This window comes from Trematomus bernacchii, unplaced genomic scaffold, assembly GCF_902827165.1.
Source record: "Trematomus bernacchii unplaced genomic scaffold, fTreBer1.1, whole genome shotgun sequence".
Taxonomy (NCBI): domain Eukaryota; kingdom Metazoa; phylum Chordata; class Actinopteri; order Perciformes; family Nototheniidae; genus Trematomus; species Trematomus bernacchii.
In genome coordinates, this window is record NW_022987720.1 from 20,457,058 (window position 1) to 20,467,711 (window position 10,654).

General features: G+C 40.5%; 2 protein-coding genes across 4 annotated transcripts in view; one reads left to right on the top strand and one right to left on the bottom strand.

The window, feature by feature from the left end:
- The window catches only part of cyth3b (cytohesin 3b), a 31,809-nt gene extending 27,938 nt beyond the window's left edge, over positions 1-3,871 (top strand). For all 3 annotated transcript variants that reach the window (XM_034143329.1, XM_034143328.1, XM_034143330.1), the window contains exons 12-13: positions 5-159; positions 1,615-3,871. In XM_034143329.1, the coding sequence (XP_033999220.1) occupies positions 5-159; positions 1,615-1,687 (228 nt within the window). In that variant the 3' untranslated portion in view covers positions 1,688-3,871. The remainder of the gene's footprint in view (positions 1-4; positions 160-1,614) is intronic.
- A 2,021-nt stretch (positions 3,872-5,892) lies between these two features.
- On the bottom strand, positions 5,893-9,834 carry cacng5b (calcium channel, voltage-dependent, gamma subunit 5b). The gene is made up of 6 exons (XM_034143837.1): positions 9,794-9,834; positions 8,903-9,148; positions 7,817-7,903; positions 7,208-7,348; positions 6,974-7,119; positions 5,893-6,153 (listed from the first exon to the last, which is right to left on the bottom strand). The coding sequence occupies exons 2-6, from the start codon at positions 9,096-9,098 to the stop codon at positions 5,893-5,895; spliced, it is 831 nt and encodes a 276-aa protein (XP_033999728.1). The 5' UTR covers positions 9,099-9,148; positions 9,794-9,834.
- Between the last annotated feature and the right edge of the window lie 820 nt (positions 9,835-10,654).

Here is a 10,654-nt window from a genome sequence, read left to right on the forward strand (position 1 = left end):
CCAGAACTGTTTCGAGCTCTATAAACCTAACCACAAGGGCCAGGTGATCAAAGCCTGCAAGACGGAGGCAGATGGGCGTGTCGTCGAGGGAAACCACGTGGTGTACAGGATATCAGCGCCCACGCCGGAAGAGAAAGAGGAGTGGATCAAATCCATCAAGTAAGACTCGCACAAGCACGCTTAAAGCAAATGTTTGACATTTTGGTAAACATGTTTTTTCTTTTTTATACAAATATTAACTATAGAAATAAACCTTTCTTAAAAGCTCAAGTAAAAAAAAACGTGTTCACCACCTGAGCATCCCAAAATCAAATCTGGACTAAAAGGATCCAGACAATACACTGACTTATATCTATACTGAACATGTCATTAAAAGCTTTGATTTAAACAGTAACACAACAAAGGTATGTTTTCCTCCTGTCAGATACCATACATACTGGGGCTCTCAGGAATATTAACCTTGCTGTGGGTGACCTAAATGCTGCTCTGTAATCGCCTGCATAAAGATGGTGCAATGTCAAAGAGAGTTGGCTCAGCAGAACAGAACACTTGTATACTGTAATATAGTGCAATCCCCCCCCTCCTCCATACTCTCATTGAGTATTCGCTGGGGAAACGTTGTGGGATTACTCACTGCCTATAGCAGCCCAGGGGTGAGCCAGCACACCCAGAACATGTATCCAGGAGAGGAAGATCCAAACTGGGCTGACGTACTGGCATCCTCCGAGGATAACGAGTTGCAGCTTGTGCTTCTCCAGAGGGGTCCAAAAGGATCTTGGGAGATTAAATGGCGTTTTATGGAAATGATGCTTTACCCCTCTCTTCTTAAGTGGAGATGATCACAGAGGTGTACCGGCATGCTTGAGTCACAAACACACAGATGATGGTGGACCGATGGAAACAGTGGACTCATAAATAAAAGTATTCTGTCCCATTCCATTAGATATATTACATATTTGTAAAGACAGAAATAGAGGGAATGTTGTTTTTGAATTAGTCACAGCAGGAGTTTTTGTTTCATGAAATTGGGTTGTGCAAATGGACAATGAGCATTATGAAAGAGCGGGATAGTAATCACGGACTCATTCTTCTGCGCGTGGCGTTGTAAAGAGAATCTGAGATATCCGCAGTGGGGGGTTGAGCCTCTTCTTGCTTTGTGCTGGTGCTAACAGGATTGAGCAGCCGTGAAACTGGGCTCCTCAGAAGAGCCCAAATGGCTTCCTGACGCACTTGCTCTCATTGTGCGCTGGCTTTCCATCTTTTAAAAAGAAAAGGGAGCGGGAGAATGCTGAAGAGCCAATCATCTTGAGCCCTCATTCAGACCTGCAGAATAGCGGGAGGAGTGTGTGTGTTTGTGTGTTTTACTATGAGTTCTGGAGGATGTTCCAGCTGATCGGAGTACCAAGAAAAAACTTGGGAGGGGGGTGTTCCTCTTCAGAAACCATGGAAACCAAACTAGGTCACTGCACAAACTTTTTTCTTTTTTTTTATCTAGTTTAGGCAGGGGTTTGTATAAATGTGCCTACATTTCCATATCAAAGATGCTCGAGTCCCTTCTCTCATGTGGCCTTATTATTTATTTCATCACTGTCCTTTGATTGGCTTCTTCTCCAGGGCCAGCATCAGCAAAGACCCTTTCTACGACATGCTGGCCACCAGGAAGAGACGCATCGCCAACAAGAAGTGAAGAGGGACAATCTTCTCAACCTCCAGCTCCTCCATCTTTCTCTCCCACACATAAACTACACACGCTGAGAAGCTGGTTCACACAAAAAAAAGACCCTGGATATGAACCTCAGTTTCTCCCCTGGACGGTGTGCACTGCTGGGGAGACACCCCACTGCTGAGGGGACAGCAGAGTTTCAGGAAACTCAAATGTGTGGACTCTTGCCTGGAGCAACACATGAACAACCAACAGCCAGTTTGTTTCTCCTCCATCTCATACACACCCCCCTACCTCCCCCTCTCATGGCCATCACATGTTCTAGGTCTCTCTAAAGCACAACTGCCATGTTTCAGGTGCACATGCATGCATGTGGATTATTATAGACAAATATGTTTGTGTGTGTGTGTGTGTGTGTGTGTGTGTGTGTGCGCGTGTGTGTTTGCAGCAGTGTGCATGCTATCAATGCACACAGAGTCTACATTATGTAAGTGATGCGTTACCTCCACTGTGCTTTATGAGAAAGTCAAAGTTCAGATGCATGGTCAGCTACACAGGGAATGGAATGTGAGGATAAAGGGTGGAAATAGGAGGCAGATGTAAACATATGGGAGGTGGTGGGTGGATCATTGCAGCGTAACCTCACCCGGACCATGTCATCTCACTCTGGATTCTTCTCTCCCGGTGCCATGGCTGAAGCCCTGCTGGGAGTAACCTCAGAAAACAGCGGTGGCTTACATTTAGGTTCCAAACACCGCATTACAGTCTTGAGTCAGCTGGGCTGATCTTTTATTTGTATTTACATGGAGCAGAGAATTTTGAAAAGTGCATACTTTTTATTTTAGTTGAGTAGAAAAGGAGCTTTTGCCGATGCTTGAGATTAAACCTTGCTCTTTGGGAGTACATTTGTAATCCTTGAGATTGTATTCCTGGTCCATTTGAAATCCCAACCATCATTAATGTGAGTGACATCAAGTGGGGTTTAAAAGTGCAGCTAACAGAACATTAGAAGTGACTTTGTCAGAATTTGTAACAGAACTAAATTGTATGTAAAGGCTGCAAGGCGGTCTCCACCAGCACCAATGAAAACTGACATTTAGTTTGGCTATTGCAGACTCAATGCTGACCAGAGAAAAAGACCAATATGATCTTAAGGATTTTAACTTTTACAAGTCTACTGGCTAGGTTTTATTTATGGCTGTGCAATGGCCCAGAAGGGTACCAGTCCGATTAAGCTTTTTTTCCTCTCTTGTCTTTGGCCTGTGAAGGTCGTATTGTTGTGATCCTGTTTGCATTTGGTTTGTAATCCTATTAATTCCTTGCTTGCTTTTGTGTTCCTCTTTACAGGTATATAAATAATTAAGTTATGTATGTGTATATATAATGTATAGGTTTTCTGGTCTCTTTGTTGTAGTATGCACACTCTGTGTAACATGTTTGAGCCTTCAGGCACACGTTTGCATCAGCTGAAGTTTGGGGTCTTCTTTACAAAAGCCTTAAACCCAATCATAAGAAAACGTATGAGGATGAGGAGGATAAAACTGACAATATTGGTAAATAACTGTGACGATGCTCTTTAAAAAAGCCATGACTGATGAGTGAGGAAGAGGGTTGTATTTATGATGATGATAAAGATTATAGTGAAAAGGATGTTTTGATGTTTGATGATTATAGTGAAGTAATATCAGTTCGGATGATGATGTCAAAACTATAAACAACAGTAGTTTTCTATGTGATTGTAAAATAAAATGAAAGCCTTGCGGTCAGGGCAGAATATTATCTTCTTATAATTAACTTATATTAACTTTTATATCCTCTGTAAAAGCTATCGGTCACGTTATACATTACGTGTATCTATATAAAGTATACATAAAGCTTACAGCAGTTGTATGGTGTATTATTTATTATTAATGCTTTTCTTTTCTTGACCTACTTATTTGCATAAGTAATGAGCTATCATTAATGAATTATACAGATAGTTCTTCTCGCGAGTTGACAAGCTCTCTGAATGTAAAATATCTCCATCATGCAGAGCAGAGTGTGAGATTCAACCTGGAAGAACATGAAGTGAACAGGGAAGGTAAAGAAAACATGTTGACATCTGAGTGGGAGAGAAGATTGAGAATGACTGAAGAGAGAGCGCCCTCTACTGTGTCTTTGTGTATTTCACAATGATCAATAACGTGAATAAAACATCACTTGAATGATTATGAAGGAGTGTGATGGGGTTTGGGGTCAATACTAGCAAAGGCTGCCTTTCACAATTACATGTTTTCTCAATTACTTATAATAATTGCACTCAGATGACAATGAAAATACACTGTGCTTATTATTTTGTACATAATGTTCAATCTTATGCAATCCAATACAACAGCGCTGCCATGAGAGCTATGTTCATGATGGAAATTGTAAAGTTTATGTTGAGGTGTTTAAATATGACACTCCCCTCATGGAAATAAAAAGGGTTGTAATTAGATGAATGTGACGGCTCTAACTCAAACTGAACTATGAGATCACATTTCCATCAGTTGGAAATTAGTAATTAGATTAATTCAATAATATCCTTAGTAAATAGCTAAATTAAAGGTGGGGTAGGTAAGTTTGAGAAACCGGCTCGAGATACACTTTGTTATATTCCATGGAATGCTCTTAACATCCCGATAGCAATGAATATCTTAAGTGCTTTGACAAAAAATCCATAAAAAAAATTCATCTGTGGAAGCCGTAGTACTGTAAAAAGCACGACCAATCATTTTAGCCGGCTCGGCTAAAATAACTGGATGGCCTACCTGCCTGTCAGCCTTCCATCTGTGCACAAACTTATCTCGTGCCCTCATTGGTCATGTGCGCGTTCGTGTGTGTTGGAGGAGGGGCTCTGTAAGGAAGTGGCAGATTTTCTCCGGTTGTGTATTTTCAAATTCTAGCGCACTCGATCCGGTTTCTCAAACTTACCTACCCTACCTTTAATATACAATAGCAAAATAGGAAAACAGAGATAACTTCAATCTACTCAAAGTCAAAAACAAATGCCAGTTTCAACAAATAGTTCAACATTCAGTGAGTTGAACAAAATTAGTTCATAGTTGAGATTACTGAAATGTACAAAGCATTTATATTTAAGGTTGTGACAGATGACATAATACATTCATACATAGGATTTATACAATGAGGGTTTCATGACCACATCTGAGATTATAGGTGTATTAGAAATAACCACTAGAATCTATTTTACCCACAACCATCACTGGGTCAACAAAGTAAAAAGCACTTTGGAAAACATACATTTGAATTCTGTGACAGAATAAAGGTAATGAGAATGGGAAATTAGATTTGTATTCGACCTATACCAAAAACAACTGTAACACAACTGATCTTCAAAGCTTTGTCACTCAAAAAAAGACAAAAGCACTGCCCCCCAGTGGATAAATGTGGAATCGCTGTGTGAAGAAATGACTTTTACAGATGTTTCTCCTGCACACTGACTGTACACAACATTAATATAGTAAAGAGAAGTGCTGCTACATTTACATCTTCACTCTGAAAATAATGCTTAATATTCAGCATTATCTTAACATCAACTTTCAACATTTATTCATATAATGTTAAACAGTTGCACAATTATGTAAAAAAATATATATATAACACATCTTAATGATCTGAGCAGTTTCAGTGTTCATGTATGTACATTTTCATTATGTCCTACTGTTATGGTGTCAATATAAACAGTGTTTCCAGATCAAATAAAGAGCAACAATCAAACCCAAAGACATTTCAGTAGGTGCGATACTTTTGGACAGAACAGGGTCTATTTTTTCACGGGCCATAAAAGTCCTAAAGCATATTAACAACATAAAAACAGCTAAAGAGTTAAACACATTTACATCAGTTTAACCAAGAGACGTAGTGTTTTTCCCCCTCAGATAAAGTTCAAAGGTAGTCTACTGAGAAAGAGTAACACCATAACCATGTGTTGTTTTCTTGTCCAAACGATTCAGACTTTTCTTCCACTTAGTTGTAGGTGCAACTACTTGATTAAATCCCAACAAGCATCTCTGAACCTATGACCACAAGCGGTTCAGATGGAACATTTTCCATAGTTCTTAAGTTATAGCTGCTGCTACAAGTTGTATCTTTTCAGGAAAGAAAACTGAATAAGCCTTGTGACCTCTCGTGATTCTTTAGCGACCTTTCAGTAACTTTTCTGTGCCTCTGCTGTGGTGAGTGACCCCTCAGCAGGGTGAGGACAAGACATGGTCGTAGTCAGGGCATTTGAGGAGAGCCGGGTAGCTGGCGCTCATCTGGAGCGAAGCGTCACTCGAGATGTCGGAGGGACTTCGCCCGCGGGACCAGACCTCCGGGTGGAGGAACTGGCTAGAGTGGTCGGAGCAGTTGCTGAGACGGGGGCGGTAGAAACCGGGGTGGCGAGGCTGGTAGAGCTCCTCTGCTGAGTAGCGCTTCATGAACAGGTAGACGGACATGACGCCTGCACTCTGCAGGGGGTAGAGGGACACATTAGATTGAAACAAGGAAACAAATCAAACTATAGGAAACAAATAATGTGCTCAGAAGTGCCTTCATGTTGAAACAATTCAGTTTGCAATAAAAACAAGTCCACACAGCACCAAAATGTTGTTCCCAATGCCTTTCTCTTTATACATTCTCTAAGAATAGATAGCTGAAGAACTGTGAGACGATAACCAAAAATATGCAAATTGCTGTCTGCACCTTAAACTGATTGTTTTCACTCATTTGTTTTGTAATGATTCAGTTGGATGATTTCAAAGTTATCACCCTAAACATTGTTATTTCTTTATCTTATATCAAATTAGTAATAAGTGGTAATTATTGATAGTAATATCAACCATCATGATTTGTGTGTTTGTTAGCCATTATTTTGTGTTGCAGTTCCCATCTTTGACCACTGCAGGGCAGTAAACCATCACGACTGATGAAGGTTGTGGCCACTTTTAGAAGGTACGTATGTCAAATGTAATGAATACAACAGCACTTCAAAGACACATGTCTTTACGAGGCTCATATTGTCAGAAATGTGGACATTGAAGGAGGGAGGGTGGGTTTTTGCAACAACAAAGTCAAGGACATTTTTGAAAATGATCAGCAGTGCATTGAAAGAGTTTTCCTTTAAGTTACAACTAAAAAGGGTAATATATTTGTAATGTTTTGGTGTATGTTTGTACACTGATGTAAGAGGCTCTTAGTTTCATATGTTGTTCACTGGGTTCAAATATTGTATGTTGTGCTTTGATCACAGCGATACCCAACAGCTGAACATGTCAATGTGTCACTCACCTTGGTCAGCAGAAAAGAGATGGCAGCGAAGGCAAAGGACCAGCCGTACTTGTAGATAAAATAGGCCTCACTGCTCCTAATACTGTTCAGCATTTCATCATTTATACTGGAGATGTAGAGCACCAGACCCACCACCAGAGCCAGACCTGACAAATGGATACATTCAAATGTAGTTTAACAAAAACAGGAGAGAGCACAGAAATGTGACAAGAAATAGAGAGATGATCTGAGTACCTGAGAGGATGAAGAAGATCCCAGAGACAAACGCCAGGATGGTGCGGTGAGGCCGGATGTGGCCGATGTTGTTGAGGACGAAGCCGATGAACATGAAGAAGAGGCTGACCAGAGGGAACGGAGTGGCCGAGCGAATCATCTCTGAGGAGAGGAGGACAACTGCTGTTTAAAACCAAAACATGCAACAGAAGAGAGGAACTTTGGGAATGTTTTGTTGATCTATCTTCATTATAAAGCAGCTTTTTTAAATTCCTCATTCGTCAGGTTGGAAAAGTGGTCTCTTTGGAGGAAGGGGGAACAGTCAATCTTGAAATATTCAGAAAAGAAGCGTAATCATTGTCTGCTATTTGGCCAGATTTGTACAACATCAGAGATTACACTGACTTAAAGTGGATTATTCCTGAGGTAAAGCTTTGGCTCACTGAAGGACATCTGAGATGAATTGTCTATAATAAAAAAAAGGTAATAGGAGAGGGACGAGGCTACAGGGTTCAGGTGACTCACAAGCCGTATTACAAAACAACACTTTTTCTTATGAATATGCCAAACGCTGTTTATGTGTACAATCTCAGGGGGGCACCTTGAGTTATTTAGGCGGGAGTAACTTACTGAGCACGCTTCCTGTGGACTCTGACGTCAACTGGACATTCATGGGCATGATGTAGGCGATGGTGAAGCAGCGACCAGATTCCTCACCTAATACATAGAGACAAAATTGAGGTGAGAAAGAAAGGAGGAGAGAAACTGGGAAACAAAAAAAAAGGACAAAAACAGGCAGACAGGACCAAGAAGACCCCAGCTGCTGATGCAAGGAATGTTTAACTATTTTGAAACAACACTTATTTACTTCCTATCTTCTTAGGATAGGTTTAATCCGACTCATATGTCCTGTACATGTATCATAGCCTGCATATAAAGGCATCATAATCCCCTATAAATCAACCTTGATTGTTTTCTTGTATTTTAAATAGACATATTCAGGATGAACTCTCCTAGTTCAAAACTTAAAGTTTTTCTAAGAAAAATATTTCTTTACATAAGAGTGCGTTACATCACATTCTGCCAAGACAGCTACACAGTCATTATTATCACTTCATCATTGTCACATACAGACTCCAGCCGGAGTTATCTGTGGCACGATGAGATGAGATCATTCTCTGAAGACTTAAAGGTGTAAGTATGGTGTGTGTGTGTGTGTGTGTGTGTGTGTGTCTGTGTGTCTGTGTGTGTGCATGTGTTTGTGTTTGTTTGTATAATTATTCTGCAGGACTAATTTAAATTGAACGCACCTTGTTTTACAGTGTGTGATTAAAACTGGGAAGTAAACCACACTTTTTAGCTTTCTGTTGCTTTCTCTCTTTACACACACACACACACACACACACACACACACACACACACACACACACACACACACACACAACACACTACACATGCTCACGCTGATGAAGTCATTGTGAATGTCATTCTGTGTGAATGTCAAAGCTGGCTGATGCAGTGTTGATATGTGAGCGTGACAGGATGTTCTCTCTGCCTCTGCCATAAAAGCTGCGCAGTATGAATGGACCTCCTTGAACAAAGATCTTACCACACTAAACTCCATTACATGTATCTGAGGAAAACCTAAAAACAAGGTTCACTGACAAAAGCCTGTCCTAAACCGTGGCAGTGCATCACCCCAGACCCAACCCTCACCGGCCAGGAAGCAGACTCTCCAGAGGCCGGAGTGCAGCGAGGTCTTGATGACAATGCTCTGGTTCAGAGGCAGAATGACGCCCTCCTCCAGGTACAACCAGTAGTCGGTGCTGACCGCCACTCCCAGCAGCCCCAGGCCACTGATAGCAAACACACTGCTCAGCAGAGTCAGGGCCTTCCTGCTGCACGAAGTCATGGTGACAGTGAGGGAGCTTCCAGCTGTGGTGGTTACAATCCAAAAGCGATCTGGAGGAGGAGAAAAGGGAAAAGAAGAATTACTGGCAGAAATGTTAGGAAAGTTGGATGTGGACATGGTTGAAAAAGGAAAAAACACACACAATACATTATTAGATAAATATGAATTAATACAGACACACAACACTATGTTATATTACCATGAAATTATGAAAGAGTGTTATATGCTTCAGGTTATTTCTATTAATTCCAACAGTTTTTATTTACTATATATATTCACATTCAACTGACATTGGTGCATAATTTTCAACACCATGAGTTATACATTTGACACATTTCTTGCAATGATAAGCTATGCAGTTTTTCCCCCCAGGGGGGACTTGAGAGTGTCATTGAAACTATTGAGCATAGTGTGAATGACAACACGTCAATGTCAACCCTATAATATCATGATCTACAGTGCAATAACCTATGGTGACCCTCAATAAAATACTACTACTAAAGTACATGTTAGCTATAGTTAGTATAGTGTAGTAACCAGGACATTGTACACGACACACATGCAACAACTGAGATTAAAAGAACTCAAAACAAACATCATAAGTCATCGGAGAATATGTGAAACCCATCAAATATAACAGCAAAGGTTACAAAAATAAAATCATGTGACTAAAGCATGCAAACACTTGTTCTTACGTGGCTGTCTGCAGTTTCGGTGTGGTCTGTCACACACGTGAAGGAAAGGTGCAGAAAGTTTTGTAGTAAAACTACGGGGAAATACTCTCTGTTTGTTCAGTGGCGAGTTGTAAGAAAACGACTCCAACTTATTGGTCGCAAATTCCTTCAGAGAAGTGAAGCCGAGAGAAGCTTTAAGAAGCAAGAGACGATGCAGCAGTGCATCAGTGCTCAACACTGTCCACAGACTGAGTCAGAGAGAGAGAGTGGGAGATAAAGAGAGAGAGAGAAAGTGTGGGGGTGAGGGAGAGAGATAGAGAGGAAAGAGGGAGAGAGAGGGAGAGAGAAGCGGGAGAGAGAGAGAGAGAGAGCAGAGGAATATAGCAGAGATAGAGAGAGCGTATATAGAGAGAGAGTCGTCTCTCATAGTCCCCGGCTTCGTCGAGTCTCGTCTGGAGCTCTGATGGGGAGTTAATGCCTGATTGTTTAATGTGACCACCCCACGACCGACTTCTTGGTACAGGAAGTTCATGAATGCAGAAAAATATAAACAGATACATCACTGCATGTCAAACACACTTACTGAACAATAGATTAGTAATGGCAGCTTTATTGGCTACAATGCTATGGCTTCCATAAGATGACATAAGATAACATAATACTTTTTTTTCTTAGTTCGGAATTACAAAATATTCAGTACATTAAACATAATAATAATAGTAACAATAATAATAATTAAACTGTACACCATGAGTACAGTAAAAATAGCAAATTAAACTACAAAAAAAGATGCACAAATAATGACTGTACATGGGATTTCTTGTATTTGCTTTTAATTCAAATATATATTCTAAACAAGGGATGCCTTATGTATTTATTTGT